This window comes from Oncorhynchus keta, chromosome 37 (genome assembly GCF_023373465.1).
Source record: "Oncorhynchus keta strain PuntledgeMale-10-30-2019 chromosome 37, Oket_V2, whole genome shotgun sequence".
Lineage (NCBI taxonomy): Eukaryota > Metazoa > Chordata > Actinopteri > Salmoniformes > Salmonidae > Oncorhynchus > Oncorhynchus keta.
The window spans coordinates 951,208-977,352 of NC_068457.1; the positions used below are offsets into that span (position 1 = coordinate 951,208).

Below are 26,145 nucleotides of genomic sequence, written 5' to 3' on the forward strand. Positions count from 1 at the left end.
GCAATAATAGTGAATGTCCATATAAAAAAAAGAAAGTATATCCATCAGAATTTATTTTCCACAAGTATAAACACAAAATAAACTATTATTTTGACTGACTGCTCACACCATACAATACACCCGTGGTGATGGTGCTGCTGTTATGCAAATGTATATATCTGCCCAGATTATCAGTAATATGAAGGCTGTTATTGCTTGCCCCTAATTTGTACTCAACATTGACACTGGTTAACCACTACTAGAACAATTCATTTAAATTTCGAATTGCTTTATTAGCGAATGCTTAGAATGAATTTGAAGCAATGCTATAATCCTTGAATTAGTTACAATTGAGGAATTTAAATAAACACATCAGTATTTTATGGTTTATACACACACACACAATTGTTAACATACATTTTCAGTTTTTGGTTTGGAAACAGTTCTAAAAATAAACGTTTTAATACACTTACAATAATTGTATCTATTGCCAAAATCAATACAAAAAAACTATGAAAAACATGCAAGGTATGTAGTAGTGCATCACAAACCCATAGTTTCAAAAGTCATTTTACCAAAGGCATACGTACAGAACAGTGTTGTAAAGGAGAGAATATCAGATACAAAAGAATCAAATGTGTTAGTCATTTATTTCTTTTCAATACTGAGTCTTATTATAATAGTATAAATGTAAATGTGCAAAGAAGCGTATTTATTTCTACATTATACATCTGTTTCCACTACTCAATTCTAAGTACTAGCTTATATCACAACACACATACCCACCACTACCTGTTATGACTGTACGGATGGTCATCTTGCTCATGAAACCAGTCAACTGCTAAAAGGTGACAGACAAACAAATTTGATTAATCTGATTGATTATTAAACAGTACTTAAATGGAGGGAGAGGGGAGAACAACCTAAAATACCCAATGCGCTAGCAGATTTAGGTACAGGGATATTGATGGCTTAGCCTATGGTAGAGCAATTGCATGTCTTGTTGTGTAGTTAATTCACTTTTGGCAGACTTGTGCCAGAAAGGTAAGCTGTGTCAATATTGGGGAAACTCAAGACAATATTAATAACCATTGGTTTAGGCAATAGCACCTATGACCACGTAAGTAAAAAGGTGTTACAACACCTAAAAAAAACACTAACAGTGTTCTACTCTATCTGAAAAACCAGGTCCCAGTTGGAGATAAAATAATGAACTATAAAATCAAAACCAATGGGCCAAAAACACTAGCCTATGACTAAAGGAAAAAAAGACTCCTAATAGAAATGTACTTCCAACGAATAACGGGGGGAAAAGAGGGAGGGGGATGTTGCACTTAGCGTTCCTGTTTACCTACTAGTGTCATGAAAAGACATGGTGGTGTCTGTTTAATTATCCGTAAGGGAACTCAATCATCCGGGGGGCAAAATAGAAACACATACAGCTGGGTTTGACCTAACGCTACCTCGCCTCTCTCTGTACCCCTGTGCCTCCTATCTCACCGATATCTTTGACCAGACTTCCCTCACTCCTAGTATCCAAAAGTCTCCTGAGAGGCATAAACCATGTAGAGAAACCCGTCCTCGTCGTGCTCCTGCTCGTAGATCTCAGAGATGGGCGTGGAGACGCTCACCATGCTGTGCTGGTTGACCAGGAGGAAGAAGGCCTGCGTGGGGTTGAGCTGCAGCCGGCGCCTGGAAGGGAATGGGTATACAGGGGGTCAGGGCTGGTCACTACAATCATTAGGGCACACTGTGGTAAAATGAAAACAAGCAGTTATTTGGAGAGTCCAGGTAGTCCTTCCCTGCTTCAGTCCATTTGGTGCCTAAGAATATGACCCATCTTTTTAGCTTGAACCACCTAGAGGTGTTGCATGGTTTGTGTATTCGGAGTACAGGCAAGCATTTCATGCAAGCAAGTTTAAAATCCACACACAGCATTACTATAATTGGCATCAGATTGAATGTCTACCTTCAAGGGGCAGGTCATAGAACGGGCAACGCTTTGAGGATTCAACAATTCGCAATGGATGCACAGAATTAAATAATGGTACTTGCTTGGTGACACTGTTAGCCGTGATTGTTAGTTTGAGTAAGACAGAACAAAGGAGGTGGGACCAAGTCACTATTATTCGAGACACAAGAAAGTCAAGTCACAAGGTTCGAGTCTCAAGTAGAACAGGTTGAGTCAAGTCCAAGTCGTGAAAAAAAAGAATCTATACATACAATGACTTGTTCAAATACAAATCTTTCTATTGAGGCTCCCAGACAGACCGTTTCATTATTTTGTCTACAACACATTTTGATTATGTAAATTGTAAAATAAGGACCTTGAAGCAATTGTAACAGGCATGAAATCAGCACAAAACAAGGCAAGTTGATGTGCTCAGAATGTAGATTTATTTACAGGTCTTGGTGACCCAATGGTGAAAGTGCCACATACAAAATATACAATCATGGCCAAAAGTTGAGAATGACAAATATTAATTTCCAAAGTTTGCTGCTTCAGTGTCTTTAGATATGTCATAAATTACTATGGAATACTGAAGTAGAATTACAAACATTTCATAAGTGTCAAAGGCTTTTATTGACAATTACATGAAGTTGATGCAAAGAGTCAATATTTGCAGTGTTGACCCTTCTTTTTCAAGACCTCTGCAATCTGCCCTGGCATGCTGTCAATTAACTTCTGGGCCACATCCTGACTGATGGAAGCCCATTCTTGCATAATCAATGCTTGGAGTGTGTCAGAATGTGTGGGTTGTTTGTTTGTCCACCCGCCTCTTGAGGATTGACCACAAGTTCTCAATGGGATTAAAGTCTGGGGAGTTTCCTGGCCATGGACCCAAAATATTGATGTTTTGTTCCTAGAGCCACTTCGTTATCACTTTTGCCTTATGGCAAGGTGCTCCATCATGCTGGAAAAGGCATTGTTCGTCACCAAACGGTTCCTGGATGGTTGGGAGAAGTTGCTCTCAGAGGATGTGTTGGTACTATTCTTTATTCATGGCTGTGTTCTTAGGCAAAACTGAGTGAGCCCACTCCCTTGGCTGAGAAGCAACCCCACACATGAATGGTCTCACGATGCTTTACTGTTGGCATGACACAGGACTGATGGTAGCGCTCACCTCGTCTGCTCTGGACAAGCTTTTTTCCGGATGCCTCAAACAATCGGAAAGGGATTCATCAGAGAAAATGACTTTACCCCAGTCCAATCCCTGTACCTTTTGCAGAATATCAGTCTGTCCCTGATGTTTTTCCTTCTCTTCTTGACACCAAGCCATCCTCAAACTCTTCGCCTCACTGTGCATGCAGATGCACTCACACCTGCCTGCTGCCATTCCTGAGTAAGCTCTGTACTGGTGGTGCCCCGATCCCGCAGCGGAATCAACTTTAGGAGACGGTCCTGGCACTTGCTGGACTTTCTTGGGCGCCATGAAGCCTTCTTCACAACAATTGAACTGCTCTCCTTGAAGTTGTTGATCCGGCACGTTGTTCCTTCTAGGTAACCATGGTTGACAGAGGAAGAACATTGATTCCAAGCACCACCCTCCCTTTGAAGCTTCCAGTCTGTTATTTGAACTTAATCAGCATGACAGAGTAATCTCCAGCCTTGTCCTCGTCAATACTCACACCTGTGTTAACGAGAGAATCACTGACATGTCAGCTGGTCCTTTTGTGGCAGGGCTGAAATGCAGTGGAAATGTCTTTTAGGGATTCAGTTCATTTGCATGGCAAAGAGGGACTTTGCAATTAATTCCAATTCATCTGGTCACTCTTCATAACATTCTGGAGTATATACAAATTGCCATCATACAAACTGAGGCAGCAGACTGTGAAAATTAATATTTGTGTCATTCTCAAAACTTTTGGCCACGACTATACACAGGCAATCACCTAAAAATAAATAGACTATCAGGCTTAAAAGTGATAGTTCAACCAAATTACAAAATAATTCCTTACAGTGTAAGGAAACTATGGACAAGGTATGACAGCAATCTATGCTTTGGTTTAGTTTCCCTGGGACTGTTTACACATGCTAATGTTTTAGCATTTGTGGCACAGATCCCATTCAAGTCATGGGACTGATATTTTTCACACATGTTCAAATCATCTATAAGTGACAGATTCCCAATCAATTTGAGATCCTTTAATGATTTGTACATGAGCAAAAAATGTAAATATCGGTCCCATTACTTGAATGGGATTTGTGCCACAAATGCTAAAACATTAGCATGCAGAAACAATGCCATGGAAATTAAACCAAAGCATGAATTGCTGTCATACATTGTCCATAGACTGGAAACCAATGTGTCCTTTTTAATCTGGGTGAACTATCCCTGTAACCTGTCCTATCTGAACAGAAACCGGTAGAGGGCAAAACTGCACAGCCTCCCCTTGAAAAACCAAATCAGTCTAATAGGAGTTCAAATAGGTACATGTAAGCACTTGGCCCCTCCCAGGACCATACAATTACCAAATTGGTGATTACAACCAATAAACTGTCTCTACAATATAAAAAGTCAATTTTCACATCCATCGGTAAATTCGTCTGAAATCAGGCTTAATGAGTCTTATTCAATGTACTGACACCAAAGCATGGCGTCCAGGCCACGAAGCCTATTTCTTTGTGAACAGCGGCACACGCACTCCTATTATGCAACCAGAATGACAGACATAGGAGAGACACACGGAACTGCGACATAACCTGGTAAATATGAACTAAGTAAAGCATACATTGAATGAATTAAAACGGAAACAGAAAAAAGGTGTTGCAATAAAAGGTTTACGAATTAAACGAAACGCTAGAAAATATTGTAGGATTAGATGGAATATAGATTCACCACATATGCATTTACACGTGGGAAATCAACAGCAACCATTTCAACAAGAGGACTAGGAGATTAATTCACCTTTAAGCAGGACAATAACCTAAAACACAAAGCCAAATCAAAGCTTACCATTGAATTCATTTGAAATCTATTTTGAAAGCTCTGGCAGTTTGCGATCCCGGGACCACCCATACGTAGAATGTATGCACACATGACTGTAATTCATTTGAAATGGCATATATTATTATTATATTATTGAAATCTAAGGCAAGACCTGAGAATAGTTTCCTAGCAATTATCAACCCATAATTTGACAGAGCTTGAAGAATTCTGACTAAAAAAGGGGCAAATATTGCACAATCCAGGTATGAAAAGCACAGAGATTTACCCAGAAAGACTCAGTAATCGCTACCAAAAGGTGTCTACATAAAGTGTTGACGCATTGGTATGAATACATATGTAAATTATATACAGTGGCTTGCAAAAGTATTCACCCCCCTTGGCATTATTCCTATTTTGTTGCCTTACAACCTGGAGTTAAATGTATTTTTTTGGTGGGGGGGTGTAACATTTGATTTACACCACATGCCTACCACTTTGAAGATGCAAAATCAGTTTTACTGTGAAACAAACAAGATACAAGACAAAAAAAAACGGAAAACTTGAGCGTGCATAACTATCCCCCAAAGTCATTACTTTGTAGAGCCACCTTTTGCAGCAATTACAGCTGCAAGTCTCTTGGGGTGTCTCTCTATAAGCTTGGCACATCTAGCCACTGCGATTTTTGCACATTCTTCAAGGCAAAACTGCTCCAGCTCTTTCAAGTTGGATGGGTTCCGCTGGTGTACAGCAATCTTTAAATCATACCACAGATTCTCAATTGGATTGGGGACTGGGCTTTGACTAGGCCATTCCAAGTTTCCCCTTAATCCACTCGAGTGTTGCTTTAGCAGTATGCTTAGGGTCATTGTCCTGCTAGAAGGTTAACCTCCATCCCAGTCTCAAATCTCTGAAAGACAAACAGGTTTCCCTCAAGAATATCCCTGTATTTAGCACCATCCATCATTCCTTCAATTCTGACCAGTTTCCAAGTCCTTGCCGATGAGAAACATCCCCACAGCATGATGCCGTCACCACCATGCCTCACTGTGGGGATGGTGTTCTCAGGGTAATGAGAGGTGTTGGGTTTGTGCCAGACATAACATTTTTGTTGATGGACAAAAAGCTACAATTTAGTCTCACCTGACCAGAGTACCTTCTTCCACATGCCTTTTGGTGAACACTAAACGTGTTTGCTTATTTTTTTTTTCTTTAAGCAATGGCTTTTTTCTGGCCACTCTTCCGTAAAGCCCAGCTCTGTGGAGTGTACGGCTTAAAGTGGTCCTATGGACAGATATTCCCATCTCCGCTGTGGAGCTTTGCAACTCCTTCGGGGTTATCTTTGGTTTCTTTGTTGCCTCTCGGTTGCCTCTCTGTCCTCCTTGCCTGGTCTGAGTTTTGGTGGGCGGCCCGCTCTTGGCTGGTTTGTTGTGGTGCCATATTCTTTCCTTTTTTAAATAATGGATTTAACAGTGTTCCATGGGCTGTTCAAAAAGTTTCCAATTTTTATATAACCCAACCCTGACCTGTTTGGAGAGCTCCTTGGTCTTCATGGTGACCCTTGCTTTGTGGTGTTGCAGACTCTGGGACCTTTCAGAACAGGTGTATAGATATTCAGATCATGTAACACTTAAATAAAGTCCACCTGTGTGTAATCTAACTAATTGTGTGAGTTCTGACGGTAATTGGTTGCACCAAATCTTATTTAGGGGCTTCATAGCAAATGGGGTGAACACACGCACCACTTTCCATTTTTTTATTTTGTAGAATGTTTTTAAACATGTCATTTTTTTCATTTCACCAATTTGGACTATTTTGTATGTGTCCATTACATGAAATCCAAATAAAAATCCATTTAAATTACAGGTTGTAATGCAACAAAATAGGAAGCACATCAACGGGGATGAATACTTTCGCAAGGCACTGAACACATTGCTGTATTACATTGTCAATAAATTTGCAAACATAAAAAAAATTAAAAACTCAATATGGGGTAGTGTGAGATAAAAATCTATTTCATCCATTTTGAATTCAGGCTGTAACAACGTGGAATAAGGGGTATGAATACTTTGAAGGCATGTACAGTGTGCCTTCAAAGTGCATTCGGAATAATTCAGTACACTTCCCTTTTTCTACATGTTACGTAACAGTCATATTCTAAAATGGATTAAATAAATGTTTTTCCTCAATCTACACACAATACACCATAAAAAGGTCAAAAGTGAACATGTTTAGGATTTTCTTCTAATTTATTAAAAATAAAAAACAGAAATACCTTATTTGCATAAATATTCAGATCCTTTGCTATGAGACTCAAATTGAGCTCAGGTGCATCCGGTTTCCATTGATCATCCTTGAGATGTTTCTACAACTTGGAGTCCAGCTGTGGTAAATGTAATTGATTGGACATGATTTGGAAAGGCACACCTGTCTATATAAAAGTTCCCACAGTTCACTGTACATTTCAGAGCAAAAACCAAGCCATGAGGTTGAAGGAATTGTCCACAGAGCTCACAGACAGGATTGTGTCGAGGCACAGATCTGGGGAAGGGTACCAAAACATTTGAAGGTTGAAGGTCCCCAAGAACACGGTGGCCTCATCATTCTTAACTTCTTTGGGGTAGGGGGCAGTATTGGGTAGCTTGGATAAAAAACGTGCCCAAATTACGCTGCCTGCTACTCAGCCGTAAAAGCTAGAATATGCATATAATTAGTACAATTGGATAGAAACCCCTGAAGTTTCTAAAACTGTTTGAATGATGCGTCTGAGTTTAAATAACATAACTCATATGACAGGCAAAAACCTGAGAAAAAAATCCAACCAGGAAGTGGGAAATCTGAGGTTTGTAGTTTTTCAACTCAGCCCCCATTGAAGATACAGGGTGATATTAGTTATGTTTCACTTTCCAAGGCTTCCACTAGATGTCAACCGTATTTAGAACCTGTTTTGAGAATTATACTCTAAAGGAGGGGCCCATAATAGCTCTTTGAGTGAGTGGTCTGGCAGAGTGCCACAGCCTCGGTTTGGCACGCTCACATGAAAGGTAGCTACGTTCCACTTCATTTGTACAGACAAAGGAATTGTCCGGTTGGAACATTAATGAAGTTTTATGTTAAAAACATCCTAAAGATTGATCCATACTTAGTTTGGCTTGTTTCTACGGGCGGCTGTAACGGAACTTTTTTAACTTTTCGGCCGACGTTGTTTACCAAACGCCCTAACAAAATAAGATATTTGGACATAACTGATGGACATTATCGAACAAATCAAACATTGATGGTGGAACTGCGATTCCTAGGAGTGCATTCTGATAAAGATCAAAGGTAAGTGAATATTTAAAATGCTATTTCTGAGTAAGGTTGACTACCCAATATGGCGGGTATCTTTTTGGCTGCTTTGTTGTCTAAAGGATGTACTCAGATTATTGCATGGTTTGCTTTCTCCGTAAAGTTTTTAAAAATTCGGACACTACGGTTGCATTAAGGAGAAATTTATCTTATTCCATGTATAATAGTCGTATCTTTATCAATGTTTAATTATGAGTATTTCTGTTAATTGATGTAGCTCTCTGCAATATCACAGCATGTATTAGAACTACTGAAAGTAACACGCCAATGTGAACTCACGATTTTTTAAATATAAATATGAACTTTATCAAACAAAACATACATGCGTTGTGAAAAATAAGTCCTATGAGTGTCAACTGATGAAGATCAAAGGTTAGTGATTAATTGTACCTCTATTTCTCCTTTTTGGGACTCCTCTTTGGCTGGAAAAAATGGCTGTGGCTTGGTGGTGACCTAACAATCGTTTGTGGTGCTTTTGCTGTAAATCCTTTTTGAACAGACACTGTGGCTGGATTAACAATAATTGTATCTTTAAAATGGTGTGAAATACTTGTACGCTTGAGGAATTTTAATTATGGGATTTGTTGTTTTGAATTTGGTTAAATGAAAGAAGTTTGGAACCACCAAGACTCTTCCTAGAGCTGGCCGACAAGCCAAACTGAGCCAAACTGAGTAATCAGAGGAGAGGGGCCTTGGTCAGGGAGGTGACCAAGAACCCGATGGTCACTGACAGTTTCTCTGTGGAGATGGTTGTCCTTCTGGAAGGTTATCCCATCTCTGCAGTACTCCACCAATCGAGCATTTATGGTGTGGCCAGACAGAAGCCACTCCTCAGTAAAAGGCACATGACAGCCCGCTTGGTGTTTGCCAAAAGTCACCTAAAGGACTCCGGCCATGGGAAACAAGATTCTCTGGTCTGATGAAACCAAGATTGAATTATTTGGCCTGAATGCCAAGCGTCACATCTAGAGGAAACCTGGCAGCATCATGCTGTGGGGATGTTTTTCAGCGACAGGGAGCCTAGTCAGGATTGAGGGAAAGATGAATGGTGCAAAGTACAGAGAGATCCTTGACGAAAACCTGCTCCAGAGCGCTTAAGATCTCTGGGGCGACGGTTCACCTTCCAACATGACAATAACCCTTAGGACACAGCCAAGACAACGCAGGAGTTTCTCTAGGACAAGTCTCAAAGTCCTTGACTGGCCCAGCCAGAGCCCGGGCTTGAAGGTGACGACATGGCTGATGTTTTCAATGTCTTCTTTGCTGGGGCATGGACAAGCACCAAACCTCTTCCCCCTGCCCATGCCTACAAGGCAGGTTGAGCTGTGCAGCATTGGCCAGATAAAGCAAGCTTTGACCACACTCAGCCCATGTAAAGTGTGTGGGCCTGATGGCATTCCAGCCTGGCTACTAAAAGAGCATGCAGAAGATATCTAGCCCCTGTCATCACACACATTGTTAACACCTCTTACTGGCAGGGGACTGTTCCTGCTGCCAGGAAAATTTCCAACATGTGTCCCATACCTGAAGTGTCAAACCTATGTACTACAACTGACTGGAGGCCCATCTCTCTTCATGCCTTGGAAAAATCTAGTAGAGCTTCATTATAAAAAAACTAATACCAAGTTTTACCTGAGTGTACGAATCAGTATGCCTGCCTCCCAACGTCCAGCACTACTACTGTCACACTCCTGGCTGACAGCTAGACTCCAAAAAACAAACATTGGTGAGGGTGTTACTTTCTGATATGTCCAAAGCCTTTGATCGAGTAGATCACGCAAAGCTCCTGCAACATCGGTCTGACATTGAACTGTGTCAAAGGTTACTAGCCAGGTTACTAGCCGGGTCCCATAGCTACACCACCAGAAGGGTGATGGCAAGTGGCACATTTAGCCCTTGGTCAGAGGTCACCTCTGGTGTGCCACAAGGTGGCATGGTTTCACCATTAATGTTTTGTCTTGGCCATTCACCCTCTGAATGGCACACATACACAATCCATGTCTCGATTGTCTGAAGGCTTAAATCCTTCTTTAACCCGTCTCCTCCTCTTTATCTACACTGATTGAAGTGGATTTAACAAGTGACATCAGTAAGGGATCATAGTTTTCACCTGGATTCACCTGGTCAGTCTGTCAAGGAAAGAGCACTCAGTGCAGACCATGCATAGGATATATGCATGGCCCAATACATTAAAATAATTTAAACAAATAATTTTGCAATAATTTTGCAAATATGTTAGTGGCAAATATGTTAGTGGAAATTATATTTTGAATGGTTTCAGCAATTTTATTTGAAATGTATATTTTGGAGTAGAATGTCATTTAAAAAAAAGGTCACTGGAACAGAGCACCATCCTAAAACGAGGAAACACTTGTCTAGTTATATATATATATATATATATATATATAGCCAATATTCCCTTCCCTCTGCATTCGATAGGATATGAATATTGTTTTATGCATGGCTTTCTGCTGATCAAATAACAAATGTGACAGAGTCATCTCAAAACGTTATTTGATTAGGTTGACCGATTTATGATTTATCAACGCCAATACCGATTATTGGAGGACTAAAAAAAAGCAGATACTGATTAAATCGGCCCGAGAGATAGATATATCTATATATATTTGCAAATATGACAATTACAACAATAATGAATGAACACTTATTTTAACTTAATATAATACAAATAAATACAAATCCATTCAGTCTCATAATGAAGCATGTTCAATTTGATTTAAATAATGCAAAAACAGTGTTGGAGAAGTAAAAGTGCAATTATGTGCCATGTAAAAAAGCTAATGTTTAAGTTCCTTGCTTAGAACATATGAAAGCTGGTGGTTCCTTTTTAACATGAATCTTCAATATTCACAGTTAAGAAGTTTTAGGTTGTAGTTATTATAGGACTATTTCTCTCTATACCATTTGTATTTCATAAACCTTTGACTAGTGGATGTTCTTATAGGCACTATAGTATTGCCAGCCTAATCTTGGGAGTTAATAGGCTTGAAGTCAAACATTGCTGTGCTTCAAGCATTGCGAAGAGCTGCTGGCAAAAGCAGGAAAGTGCTGTTTGAATGAATGCATACGAGCCTGCTGTTGCCTACCACCGCTCAGACTGCTCTATCAAATCATAGACAATTACAATAAACACGAGTCTTTGGTCATTAATATGGTCAAATCCGGAAACTATCATAAAAAAAAAAAAAAGTTTATTCTTTCAGTGAAATATGGAACCGTTCTGTATTTTATCGAACGGGTAGCATCCATAAGTCTAAATATTGCTGTTGCATTGCACAACCTTCAATGTTACGTCATAATTCTGGCAAATTAATTACGATCTTTCTTAGGAAAAAAATGGTTCACACAGTTCGCAACGAGCCAGGCGGCCCAAACTGCTGCATATACCCCGACTCTGCTTGCACAGAACGAAAGAGAAGTGACAATTTCCCTAGTTAATATTGCCTACTAACATTAATTTATTTTAACTAAATATGCAGGTTTTTCTTTTTTTAAATACACTTGTTGATTTTAAGAAAGGCATTGATGTTTATGGTTAGGTATATTGGTGCAACGACAGTGCTTTTTTTGCCAATGCGCTTGTTAAATCATCACGTGTTTGGCGAAGTAGGATGTGATTCGATGATAAATTAACAGGCACCACATTGATTATTTGCACCACATTGATTATTTGCAACGCAGGACATGGTAGTAATATCATCAACCGTGTGTAGTTAACTAGTGATTATGTTAAGATGTTTCTTTATAAGATAAGTTTAATGCTAGCTATCCTTGTCTCATCGCGCACCAGCGACTCCTGTGGCGGGCCGGGCGCAGTGCACACTAACCAAGGTCGCCAGGTGCACGGTGCTTCCTCCGACACATTGGTGCGGCTGGCTTCCGGGTTGGATGCCCGCTGTGTTAAGAAGCAGTGTGGCTTGGTTGGGTATCGGAGGACGCATGACTTTCGACCTTAGTCTTTCCCGAGCCCATACGGGAATTGTAGCAATGAGACAAGATAGTAGCTACTAACAATTGGATAACACGAAATCGGGGAGAAAAAAATAATAATAATGGAATCGGGTTCCAAAAATGCCGATCACTGATTGTTATGAAAACGTGAAATTGTCCCTAATTAAAATCGGTCAACCTCTAATTTGAATAGCCTAAAAATGTAATAATGAGGACTAATAATGAAAGAACAAACAATACCAATAGCCTATAGAAATATCAAATGACAAGTTTCAACTTCTAAAGAAAGAAATGAGCCATGCAGGTCAGGAAAACCACTCCATGTGAGGTTGAAAACCAAATGGCAAATAGAGTACCACAGTATGAGTCATATTACCAATAAAAGTTAGCGGTCAAACAAGGAACTGGTTTCAATCATTTTTCCACCAGTCAAGAAAGGTGTCTGGTTACTTCTAGAACATGCCAACTGGCTTCCAGTTGAAGCTCGCATCCGCTACAAGACCATGGTGCTTGCCTACGGAGCTGTGAGGGGAACGGCACCTCAGTACCTCCAGGCTCTGATCAGGCCCTACACCCAAACAAGGGCACTGCGTTCATCCACCTCTGGCCTGCTCGCCTCCCTACCACTGAGGAAGTACAGTTCCCGCTCAGCCCAGTCAAAACTGTTCGCTGCTCTGGCCCCCCAATGGTGGAACAAACTCCCTCACGACGCCAGGACAGCGGAGTCAATCACCACCTTCCGGAGACACCTGAAACCCCACCTCTTTAAGGAATACCTAGGATAGGATAAGTAATCCTTCTCACCCCCCCCCCCCTAAAAGATTTAGATGCACTATTGTAAAGTGGCTGTTCCACTGGATGTCATAAGGTGAATGCACCAATTTGTAAGTCGCTCTGGATAAGAGCGTCTGCTAAATGACTTAAATGTAAATGTAAATTTACATCAAAAACAAAGATTTGGTTGTAAAAAAAGGACACTTTTCCTTAAATTCTCTGACTCCAGTGTTCCATAGACCTACATGTGCATTTGCGGGGCTCAACAAGAGAAACTAAGCCACGCATCCTGCAATTCTCTCCCCAAATTCCCTTTCTCTCTCACTCAACTGCAATCTGACCTCTACACATGTGTAGAGGTTGTGCTGCTATTTTTATTAACTTGACCAAAGCTTTTGATACGGTAGACCATTCCATTCTTGTGGGCTGGCTAAGTAGTATTGGTGTCGAGGTCATCGGCCTGGTTTGCTAACTACCTCTCTCAAAGAGTGCAGTGTATAAAGTCAGAACATCTGCCGTGCCAAAGGCTCTATCCTAGGCCCCACGTTCTTCTCAATAACATAGCTCAGGCAGTAGGAAGCTCTCTCTCATCCATTTATATGAAGATGATAGCCTTCTACTCAGCTGGCCACTCCCCAGATTTTGTGTTAAACACTACAACAAAGCTTTCTTAGTGTCCAACAAGCTTTCTCTACCCTTTACCTTTGTTTTGCAGGTGTTCAGAACAAGGTTATGTAGTTTGGTAAGAATAATGCCCCTCTCCCCACAGGTAATCACCTCATACAAGTACTTGGGAGTATGGATAGATGGTACACTGTACTTCTCTCAGCACATATCAAAGCCGCAGGCTAAAGTTAAATCTAGACTTGGTTTCCTCTATCGTAATGCTCCTCTTTCACCCCAGCTGCCAAATTAACCCTGATTCAGATGACCATCCTACCCTTGCTAGATTACGGAGACATAATTTATAGATCGACAGGTAAGGGTGCTCTCGAATGGCTAGATGTTCCTTAACATTCAGCCATCAGGTTTGCCACCAATGCTCCTTATAGGACAGATCAGGATACTATACTCCTTTAAACTGGTCATCTCTGTATAGCCGTCGCAAGACCCACTGGTTGATGCTTATTTATAAAATCATTAGGCCTCACTCCCCCCCCGAGATATCTACTGCAGCCGTCATCCTCCACATACAACACCTGTTCTGCCAGTCACATTCTGTTAAAGGTCCCTAAAGCACACACATCCCTGGGTCGCTCGTCTTTTCAGTTTGCTGCAGCTAGCGACTGGAACGAGCTGCAACAAACACTCAAACTGGGCAGTTCTCAATCTCTTTATTCACTTACTGACAGTTGTGGCTGCTTCGTGTGATATATTTCCGTCTCTACCTTCTTGTCCTTTGTGCTGTTGGCTGTGCCCAATAATGTTTGCGCTATGTTTTGTGCTGCTACCATGTTGTTGTTATGTTGCTGCCTTGCTACGTTGTTGTCTTAGTTCTCTTTATGTAGTGTTGTCTCTCCTGTCGTAATGTGTGTTTTGTCCAATATTTATTTATTCATTTCAGCCCCTTTCCACAAAGGAGGCCTTTTGGTAGGCCGTCATTGTAAATAAGAATGTTATTAACTGACTTGCCTGGTTAAATAAAAAACTAAAATAAGGGCTCTGAAAATAAGAATATCTTGTTTGCTAAATTAACAAAAAGGCCATGTAGAAGCCTATGGCTGTGCAATTGCAAGCAAGCTCCACTGCTGAGGTTACTTGAAGATTGTGTGCCACAATATAATATTACGGTTTCAATAAATCAATCTTAAAATGGCACTTGTTTTTTTATTGACTGAAATCCCTTTCATGAAAATGGATTTCTCCTACAGACAGTGAGTTATGTGGCTTGCTATATAAAGCAGGCAGACAGGCATCCAGTTACTGTTCGATTGAACATTTGAATGGGCAAAATAAGTGACCTTTGAGCTTGTTATGATCGTCGGTGCCAGGCGTGCCGGTTCCAGTATCTCAGAAACTGGTCCCAATCCTGGGCTTTTCACGCACAACATTGTCTAAGGTTCACCTTGGTGCGACAAAAAACAACATTGTCAGCAGTAGGGCTGTGGGCAGCTCATTGATGAAAGGTTGAAGGAGAATGGCAAGAATCGTGCAAGCGGGCCACAAACAGACAGCAAAAAGTTGTCTAAGTCAGTACAAGTGGTTTCCTTCGAACGGCATCTCGGAACGCACAACTCGTCAATCCTTGTCACGGATGGGCTATTGCAACAGACGACCACACCGGGTTCACCTCCTATCAGCTAAAAATGTGAATGTTTTCCTGGCACACGTTAGGTCTCTTGATATCAATTGAACACCACAGCATATCTGAACATTGTTGCTAACCAAACCCAATAGAGCATCTTTGGGATGAGATGGAATGAGCTATTCGCAGCATGAATGTACCGCCATCCAATCTGCAGTGATGACAGCGTCAGCACGGACCAATATCGCTGTGGAACGTTTCCAACACCTTGTAGAATCCATGCCCTGAAGAATTCAGGCTGTTCTGGGTGCAAAGGGGGGTCTGATCCGGTACTAGATAGGTGTACCTAATAAATTGTTCAGTGAGTGTACAATGCATTCGGAAAGTTATAAAGACGCCTTGACTTTTTCCACATTTAGTTATGTTACAGCCTTATTCTGAAATTGCTAAGTTTTACCTCTTTATTTTACCTTTATTTAACTAGGCAAGTCAAATTTACAATGACTGCCTACCCTGGCCAAACCCTAACAACGGTGGACCTATTGTGCGCTGCCCTATGGGACTCCCAATTACGGCCGGTTGTGATACAGCCTGGAATCAAATCAGGGTCTGTAGTGATGTCTCTAGCACTGAGATGCAGTGCCTTAGGCCACTCGGGAGCCCCAGATCTACACACAAATAGTACCCGCAAAACACCAGAAGGCCAGCATCCCGGAGTTGCCTCTTCAATGTTGACATTGAGACTGGTGTTTTGTGGATACCATTTAATGAAGCTGCCAGTTGAAGACTGTTTCTCAAACTAGACACACTAATGTGCTTGTCCTCTTGCTCAGTTGTGCACCAGGGCCTCCCACTCCATTCTATTATGGTTAGAACCAGTTTTCACTGTTCAGTGAAGGGAGTAGTACACAGCGTTGTACGAGATCTTCAGTTTCTTGGCCATCTCTCACATGGAATAGCCTTAATTTCTCAGAACAAGAATAGACTGACGAGTTTCAGAAGAAAGTTCTTTCTAGCCATTTTGAGCCTGTAATCGAATCCACAAATGCTGACGCTCCAGATACTCAAGTCTAAAGGCCAGTTTTTTTGCTTCTTTAAAAGCAGCACAATAGTTTTCAGCTGTGCCAACATAATTGCAAAAGGGTTTTCTAATGATCAATTAGCCTAACACAACGTGCCATTGGAACACAGGAGTGATGGATTCTGATAATAGGCCTCTGTACACCTATGTAGATATTCTAAAAAAATAAAAATACATTTAATCAGCCGTTTCCAGTTACAATAGTAATTTACAACATGAACTTCTTTGGGGTAGGGGGCAGTATTGTGAATTTTGGATGAAAAGCGTGCCCAAATTAAGCTGCCTGCTACTCAGCCATAAAAGCTAGAATATGCATAGAATTAGTAGATTTGGATAGAAAACACTGAAGTTTCTACAACTGTTTGAATGATGAGTATAATAGAACTCATATGGCAGGCAAACACCTGAGAAAAAAAATCCAACCAGGAAGTGGGAAATCTGAGGTTTGTAGTTTTTCAACTCAGCCCCTATCAAATACACAGTGGGATATTGGTAATGTTGTACTTCCTACGGCTTCCACTAGATGTCAACAGTATTTAGAAACTGGTTTGAGGGTTCTACTAAGGAGGGGCTCAAAAGAGCTCTTTGAGTGAGTGGTCTGGCAGAGTGCCACAGCCTCGCTCGTGTGAGCGGTAGCTACGTTCCACTTCATTTCTGAAGACAAAGGAATTGTCCGGTTGGAATATTATTGAAGATTTATGTTAAAACATCCTAAAGATTGATTCTAAACATTGTTTGACATGTTGCTACGAACTGTAACGGAACTTCTTTTTACTTTGTCTGCTCCTAGTGAAAGCACGTCATGAATGTGGATAACTGGACTGAACACGCAAACAAAAGGAGTTATTTTGACATGAATTATGGACATTATCGAACAAAACAAACATGTATTGATTGTGGAACTGGGACTCCTGGGAGTTCATTCTGATGAAGATCATCAAAAGGTAAGTGAATATTTATAACGCTATTCTGACATCTGACTCCATCGTGGTGGATATCTGTTTGGCTTGATTTGGGCTCTGAGCGCCGTACTCAGATTATTGCTTTTTCTGTCAAGTTTTCAAAAAATCTGACACAGCGGTTGCATTAAGGAGAAGTGCATCTATAATTCCGTACATAATACTTTCTATTTTCATCAACATTTTATGAGCATTTCTGTAAATTGATGTGGGTCTCTGCAAAAATCACTGGATGTTTTGGAACTACTGAACGTAACGCACCAATTAAACTCAGATTTTTGGATATATGAACTTTACCGAACAAAACATACATGTATTGTGTAACATCAAGTCCTATGAGTGTCATCTGATCAAAGGTTAGTGATTCATTTTATCTATATTTCTGCTTTTTGGCTGAATGCTTTCTGTGACTAGTTGCTGACCTAACATAATATGTTCTGCTTTCGCAGAAAAGCGTTTTTGAAATCGGACACTGTGGTTGGATGCTAGCGTGCCACGTACCCTAGAGAGGTTAACAATGTCTACACTTTATTTCTGATCAATTTGATATTTTAAATTGACAAAAAAGTGCTTTCTTTCAAAACCAAGGACATTTTTAAGTGACCCCAAACTTTTGAACGGTAGTGTATATATATTTTTCCATTCAAGTACTCCAGGTCAATATAATTTGTCAGAACCTAAGAAAAATATATATGTTCAGTTCATAAAGATGCACACTCACGGTAAAGAAAGAGTGTAGATGTCAGGAAATTGAAAAACAATTCTGAGAAAAAAGAAAATTGTACTGTGCGCAGGTAACCGTGCTCAATGGTACATTGTGGGAGGCAACCAGTCTGTCTAGATAAACTACTAAACAACTCAACATGGAAACTATAACATTAATTTGTTACTATTGACACTACACAACATGGCATAGGTTTAGTTAAGTCGTTTCTTGCAATAGTCTGACACACAGAGCAGTGGTGAAACAGTTACGGTCTTACTCCCCTCCCCCACAAGTCATTGACATGGCTGTAATATGAAGAGACAAGCACACAAAACAGGAAGAGAGTCTCTCCCAATGATAACAGGGTGTATTTTGGTGCTAGAGTGTTTAAGTGTTTCCAGCAGAAGTCCCCAGAGGAAGTCGGAGTCAGTGTGTGCACCAATTATTGGCACACTGTGGCTCGGCCCGCTCTCTGGGTGACACACTCCAGACAAGTAAACAATCTGGTCAACATGATCTGGGGATACAGGCACGTACACAGTTCATTTTCAGACTTTGAGAGAATGTGTTGACTGAAGGGAGAGAAAGGCACAGTGTGTAAGGTGTTGAAATGATCTCACCATAAATGGACATTCAGGTTCAAAGTGTGGGGTATAGTGTCCATGACTCTGTTACCCATGGACTACCACCATGTCATCAAATCCAAACCTTATTAAGTCATGACTCAATGGTCTTACCTGATTATCTTCACTAACTCGCTCATGTTGACATGGTCAGGGACAAGAAACTTTGTCTTGTCCAACACAGGCAGCTGCTTCTCTCCCTTATAACGCTCAATGATTACCTGTAGGGGAGCACCATGCAATGATAAACAGTTATAAGATGTAATTCCACCACCATAACACCAATTAATACTGAATATATTACATCAAATATATTAAGGCCCTAAATAAGATATGTTGGATGAATATTTTATATACTAATCGAAAAAGATAGCCAGGCAGCACACTGAATGCTATAGCCTTCCACTTCCACTTCTTCACAATTCTCAACTCAGACAACTGCAGTTGGCATGTCTGAGTATCCTGTGAACTACATCAAGAAAGGCTCTTACTGTAATCAATTTACTGATATATAAAGAGAGCTTTCAGGAACAATAGCCAGACAATCGAATTCTACGCAGACAAGTGTAATGTAGCTCCTCATTTTGTGTGGTGAGCAGGGAAAATAAATGTAGTCAGAGCCACAATTATTGGCACCCTTGATAAAAGATGACTGCTCATACAATATACCTCAGTATTTATTTTAGTATTTTTTGCTCATCAAGGGCGCCAATAATTTTGGATGCGACTGTGTATTCTGTTCTATAGAGGGCAGTGTCAGCGTAACTTACTGGGATTTTGTTGGGGTGCTGGTCACGGATTTGATGCACTTCTTTGCAACGATCAGCTGCAGATAAGAATTTGTATGTATTTACACAGGGAGGTCAAGGTCTCTTTCTCAAGGGAGCACAGTATTTTGCAATTTTACAACACATTAATATAAAATACAGAATTACAGACACTCAGACACAAATTCCACAGGAAGGTGGTCTATGATCAACATTTTGAACCACCCAAGAGGCACCAATGTGTCCATACATGGGGTGCATAGCAACTAAAGGCTGTTTTTCCTAGGTCTGTAGCAACAGACGGAATTTCCAGGGTTAAACATCCCTGTGATCGGGTATGGTAACTTGTACTTCTATGGGTAAGTGAAGAGGTCAGGTAATGTGAGTTTTTCCAATAGGGTTTTATAAATGAATCAAACGCAATGTTTTAACCTAGGCAACATCAAATGAGGGCCAACTTACTTTCCAATACAGCAAGCAGCAATGAGTTTAAAACCTGTCAACCGTGATAAAACTAAGTGCACTATGGAAAACTGCATTTCATTTAACGGCCTCAAAGAAGTGGCAGCAGTATTCATCTAAATGATGTTACCATTGTCTAGGACAGGAAGAAACGTTGACTGATAAGAGACAATCAATGAAAAGTAGCCAGTTAGCAATGCTAATAATACCCGTCTTGTGGGTAGACAAATACTTTCCCCAATAACCTTCTCAATTAAAAGTTTAACTGCAGAGTTGGCCTTCCTGAAATAACTATGTCATGATCAGAGCATTGAGCGGAGCATCCCCAATTTGACTGGAGCATAGAATGCGTTTCCCAAAGGCTGGAGGGTTGGCTGCCTCGCCCGCTCCATTTAGGAGCTCAGGGAATGCCCGGCGCAGCACGCATTTGTAGCCTACTTGTGTGCTGCTATAGCCCCTTCCTTTAGCTACATCATGGAGTGGGCTAAATATCATGACGTGCTGCAGCAGTAGGCCTAACAGAAACATCGCTAGACCAACACAGACCCCCCCTTGCTTGATACGCAATAAAAAAGGTGTTTGAATGTCCAAATGTATTTGTTTTTTCCCCAGACCTAAATAATTTACTGTCTTCTGATTTCAGCATCGACATGGGCTCAGAAAATACATTTGTTGTTTCTCTTTGACTAATTGTTCTATTGAGAGTAAAAACCAAAACCAGGAAAAATAAAATGAAGAACTTTGCCATGCCAAATACTGTTTAGTAACCATTATTTCATCAGGAATATTGACATATATTGTACACCAAGGCCTAGTTGCAGGGTAGAGAAGAAGAATTTGCATATTTAAAAGCTATTTAAAAACTGAGTAGCTCAGGACATGTAAAAAATAAAAATAATAATTAAAGTAGTTCTCATGCTAGAAAAGGTTGGAGACTCCTGATCCAGGCAGAAATGTCTCTTTTATATGGGGTGTGCAACTGCAAACATGATCAACATAGAAAATCATAGGCTGTGACTAAACAGTCGAAGAGTTCTCAAAATAGGTATACTGGTTTCAGTAATGCCAATGGTTTTCCACAGAAGTCCAGGGCTCTACAGTGTGAGTATTTCACTCGCATTTGCCCCCAAAAATAGATTTGTGGGCACCTGGAAAATGATTTACGAACAGTGTGCAATTAAAAATTACAACCTACCGTAATCTATTTTTCCCCGCTGCTAATTGCTTAAAAACTACAAGTCCCACATTCCAAAATAGTATCAGTATAGGCTATAAGTTACCATGCAGACCTCACTAAAAATGAAGCCCATTCAATTTTATTTTAAGCGAAAAAAGACACGAGGAGAAAGAGGAATCCGGCGAGGGGGATAAAGTTGACATGGCGGCTAACGTTAGGGATGCTGAGGCTAACGTTGACATGGCGGCTAACGTTAGGGATGCTGAGAACAACGTTAGCGAAGCTACCGTGACCCGTGGTCACTAGCCGGTGGAGGAGAACATATAGACTCAATGTGAATTGGCTCAAAATGTTCCCCATGGCTAAGGATCAAAAACAACGTCATGTTCTGCAAATATTGTAGAGGGCAGAAACAGGCGGGCAACTTGTCCTTCGAGTCAGGAAACCCACATCTGAAAAGAGATAGCGTAGCGAAATATAACATCTCGCGGCATATCCAGTGCAGAGATCTGTACCTGTTGAGACAGAAGAAACCATCAGGCATGGTGTCAGCAGCCTTGAGGCGGCAAGTGCTGCTGTCTGAGGAGAAGAGGATGCAGCTGAAAATAAAGATAAACATCGCATGCTTCATTGCGAAAGGAGAACCTTTCGTCAAATTTGGGCCGCTTAGACCACAAAAATGGAGTTGACATCAATCCCACATACGACAATGATGTAAGACGTGCGGAGATGATCGGTCAAATTGCTGACTTAATGAGAGAGCCTGTCAGCGAAGCTGAACCCCGCAAGTATCCTGTCGTTCTAATAGACGGAGACACTGATATAGCCAACACCGAATGCAAGATTGTCTACGTACGCTTGTAACAGGATGGGAAGCCAGTCAATCTCCTGGTCGGACAACAGACCCTTGAGCACTCTCAAGCCATTGGTAAGTTGTTCCTCTTTATAGGTTCGGTGTGGATATTTGCACACAGTCTAGCAACAAGGGAACTTGCTGGATCCCCCATGTCCACAGAGCCCTCAAAGTGTGACAGTTGACAGTTTATTTACTGACTACCTAACAGATCAAGTGGGAAATGGGGAATGCACTCGTGTATTCTGCCATTTTCTTTCAGACATGTTTGAGGAGCTATCCTCACTTAGCCTCACCATGCAAAGGAATGACCTGATCCTCCCCCAAGCCACAGAGTTGAGGAAGACAGTGACCAGACTGGAAGCACTACAGCTTAGGGCAAAGGCAAGAGGCATGCTGGAGAAGATCCAGACCATGCTTGCTCCACAGCAGGGTGATGAGAAGAGATTCTAGGTGTGTTAGGATGAGAGCTTGTTAAAATGTAAGAGAAATTGATAATTAAAATCAATGATCAAGACAGATTCTCAGTGTGAGATTCAATGTATTCGTTGCCCAATAGAACCATTTCAGGATAAGGAGGGAAATGCAGAGAAGTCTTTACTTTCTTCTTTAAAAGAAAAATGGGAGACAGACAAATGGCCAGACATTTCATTGTGTGTTGGTGTGTGTGTGTTATTTGTGTTCAAATGGAATAACACTAAAGGGGAATCTGAAAGGCTTTACGGACCTCACCAATCCCCAGCTAAAGCAACACATGGAGGTGGCCATCAACATCGGCGTGAATGATCTCAAAGTCAGGTTTGGTGGTTTGCTGAAGGATGAGGGTGTCCAGACCCCAGTGGAGTCTTTCAGAGTGTTAAACCCTGACACATGACCAGAAGACCAGGCCAGCCTTCTCACCTTTGGCAATGATGGTGTGGCATACCTCATGATGCATTTCAAGGAGCCTCTAGAGAGGTAAGAATTTTTTTTGACACTGCACTGCCATATGAGACAATGTTATGTTTGCATATTTGCAAACTCACTTGCTCAGTTTAATCCTGCAGATCAGGGTGCAACATGGCTACAATCCAGGATGAGTGGCAGGGGCTGAAAATCCTGGTCAGCCACAATTTCAAGGACAAGTCCTACAGTGGCCTGTGGGAGACCATATTGACAAAGGATCCCTACAGGCATGATTACAAGGTAGGCTAATCCTGGGTGGTTATGTATGGTATCCTATGGTTGATTTTGCTAAGTTAATGGTAAGAGTTTAAATGAAATTGAAATATATCTTTTCCCTAGAACATACTGGAGTTGGTGCTGCCCATTTCAGCCACCCAGTGTGAGCGAGGCTTCTATGCACACAACCAGATTAAGAATTTTACAAGAAGCTGCCTTGGGGTCTCCACCAGCGAAGACCTGATGAGGATCAGCCTGGAGGGGTCTTCTGTCGAGGAGTTGGATCCCACTCCTGCCGTGGACCAGACAGCCAATATACAAAAGCAGCTGGACAACTGATATCCTTTGCGTCTAGTAGGCATGGATCAATGTGTGATTTTGGTGGTATGTGCTGTTCCACAGATGTGTCCCTTAGTACACACACGCAGTATAAATATGTATGTAATAAATTGTTTGTTAATAAACTGTTACATTTTTCACTGTGCTCCTAAATTTCTTTGTGTGCTACTACATTTTTTCATTTAGGAGCGCAAGTACTCCTTGGGAAAAAAGTTAGCGTAGAGCCCTGCAGTAGTCAAACCCAAATTAGCCTACATCAGCAGTGCAAATGCGTGTGTAGACATTGAGGACATGTGATTGCTCTATCAATTATGTGTTCCACTGCACAGGGTAATAATTTAGAATGGCCTGACACAAATATACATATCATGCAATCTTGTATGGCACCCATGCACAATCCAGTTTGTGTTTCAAGTCCAACAGTAATAAAGCTCAGGGATGGGGCTTGGCAAATGAAACCACTTTAAAATTCATAGGGTGAATACCCCTGGTGTAGGCTATGAGGTCCTGAGCTTGATAGGTTTTTTGTTCTAATTAATAGTACCCACCTGGTGTCCCAGGTCTAAAATCAGTCCCCGATTAGAAGGAAACAGTGAAAAAATGCAGTGGAACTCAAGTATGGGTAGCTGCAGCCCAATATGGCGACGGAGTATGGGAGTCGGAAGGAGTGGGTGTACGGAAAGCCAATCAGCTAATTGGGCAGATGTATTGCCACTCAAGAAAGTTGTGTGTGTCTAACTGGACAAGTCGATAAGTGCTTTCTACTGGGTATCACAGTCATATCACTGGCGGTAGCTAACGTGACCATTGTTTTTCTCACACAATTTTATTTCAAATAAGATAGCAGCCTACACAATAATTAATAACCATCTAGATGTCACCTTTATACATAGCCTACATACAGACTACTATCAAATCAAATGTATTTGTCACATACACATGGTTAGCAGATGTTAATGCGAGTGTAGCAAAATGATTGTGCTTCTAGTTCCGACAATGCAGTAATAACCAACGACCAACCAATGCAGTCTAACCTAACAATTCCAACACCACTACCATATACACACACAAGTGTAAAGGGATAAAGAATATGTACATAAAGATACTACTCAATGGGGAGGGCATGAAAAGCCTGACAAGCACAACTGTCCGGCAAAGGCGTGGGAAGTAGCTACCTAGTAGCCAATATCAGGGTGACAGTCACAGTAAGTACAGGCATACAATAACAGTACACATAAATCCCCACTTTAAATTCCTGAACAGCTCCAGAACATCAAGATTAAATGTATTTTGTTCCAGCAATACAGTTTACTTGGATCTATGGACTAGGAAACTCAAACGGAAGTTTCTGAAGTAGGGATCTTTAGCGAAGTCCAGCAAACCTTTTGACACAGGATACAATGATGAGCATTATAACGTTGGATGCTGCCAACCGTTGATAAACCCCACAGAAGAAGAAGAGGCGGCGGCAATAAAAGGCAGCACAGAGTTGTCTTTTACTGTAGCTGGCTAGAGCACTACTTCCCCACAGTTATGTTAATGGTGGCGAGGGCAGTTGTTCGGCAGGCGGGAGCGAAGGACACTGCTAGGACTGGCAGTACACAGCAGGTGGGATAGGTAGCTAGCTAACACAATGGTAAACGGTGTATTTCACCCCCGCCTGTCGGGCATTGTTTTTCCGCAGTTCTGTTAACAGCAGTTATTCGGCAGGCTGGAGCAAAGGACACTGTGCTAGGGGGCTGTAACCAACAGGATACTCAAGGGGAAAGGAACGCCCTGAATTGTACGCCGCCTTGTTTTTCACATTTTTTGACAATTTTTAGACGCCGTCGTCAGTTCACACTTATTCAAAAATCTGAACTAATCTAAGATAACTAAAATTTAAAAACCTTAATGTTGACGTTTTTGCCGAAGAGATCTTAGATTAGATTTTACATCTAATTTTGTTTGCAGAATTTTTCTATTAAAATAAATTGCATGAAAACGAATTGTCTCTCCTTGAATGACAGATACTTTATTTTAGATGCCCTACTGTTGACCAATCACTGACGAAGGGGCGAATACTTCGGCTCTAAACTATGGCTTGCCTCCTAAAAAAAAATGTGCGGTCGAACAGCCGAAAAAACATTCACCGAAGTACAAAGACGTCACACTACATGTACGAATTCAACCATACTGTTTCGGCTGGGAAGCATGCGGATGCCTTTATTATTGACGTTAACTGATCAACTAGCCTAGCTAGCGTAAGCATGCTAACATCATTATCAAAGTTAAGGCCTCTCTGGCGTTGGCTGTGTTGTCAACAAATGTATTCTAATTTACTTTAGGTAACTACCATTACATTCATAATGACGAATTCGGGGTACACTGTTAAGCTGTTTTCAATAATACAATATTGCCTGTCCAGTAAAGAATATGCCTAGCTAGCTAAGGTTAGTCAAAGATCTGTGGTTAGCAACTGGTAACAGCTGACGTTACTTACCGAATGACCTTCTTTGTTTGAATGGTCTATCGGATGGCATCACTGTAGATTACGTTGTGGTTTATAAATTAGATAATATACTAGTAAATATCTCAAGTTGTTTATGGAATCCTCAACAAATGCTGTCTCTTGCTTGTCTGTCAAATCAGTGCTCACTGTAGCTAGAAAAACAGCTTTGGTTTGGAATAAACTAGCCAACGTAGCAAGCGTTTCCTTTTTAGTCCTCACGAGAGATGGGGGAGGCTATCTTCTGCACTGTTCTACCGATCTAGCAAAAGTGGAGGAGGAG

The 26,145-nt window shown here is 41.1% G+C and overlaps 1 protein-coding gene across 1 annotated transcript; it reads right to left on the reverse strand.

Annotated features, from left to right (window-relative positions):
- Window positions 1-31: 31 nt before the first annotated feature.
- Window positions 32-26,145, reverse strand: map1lc3a (microtubule-associated protein 1 light chain 3 alpha). Its single transcript, XM_035754798.2, has 4 exons — window positions 25,857-26,145; window positions 19,386-19,441; window positions 18,730-18,836; window positions 32-1,671 (listed from the first exon to the last, which is right to left on the reverse strand). The coding sequence occupies exons 1-4, from the start codon at window positions 25,894-25,896 to the stop codon at window positions 1,509-1,511; spliced, it is 366 nt and encodes a 121-aa protein (XP_035610691.1). The 5' UTR covers window positions 25,897-26,145; the 3' UTR covers window positions 32-1,508.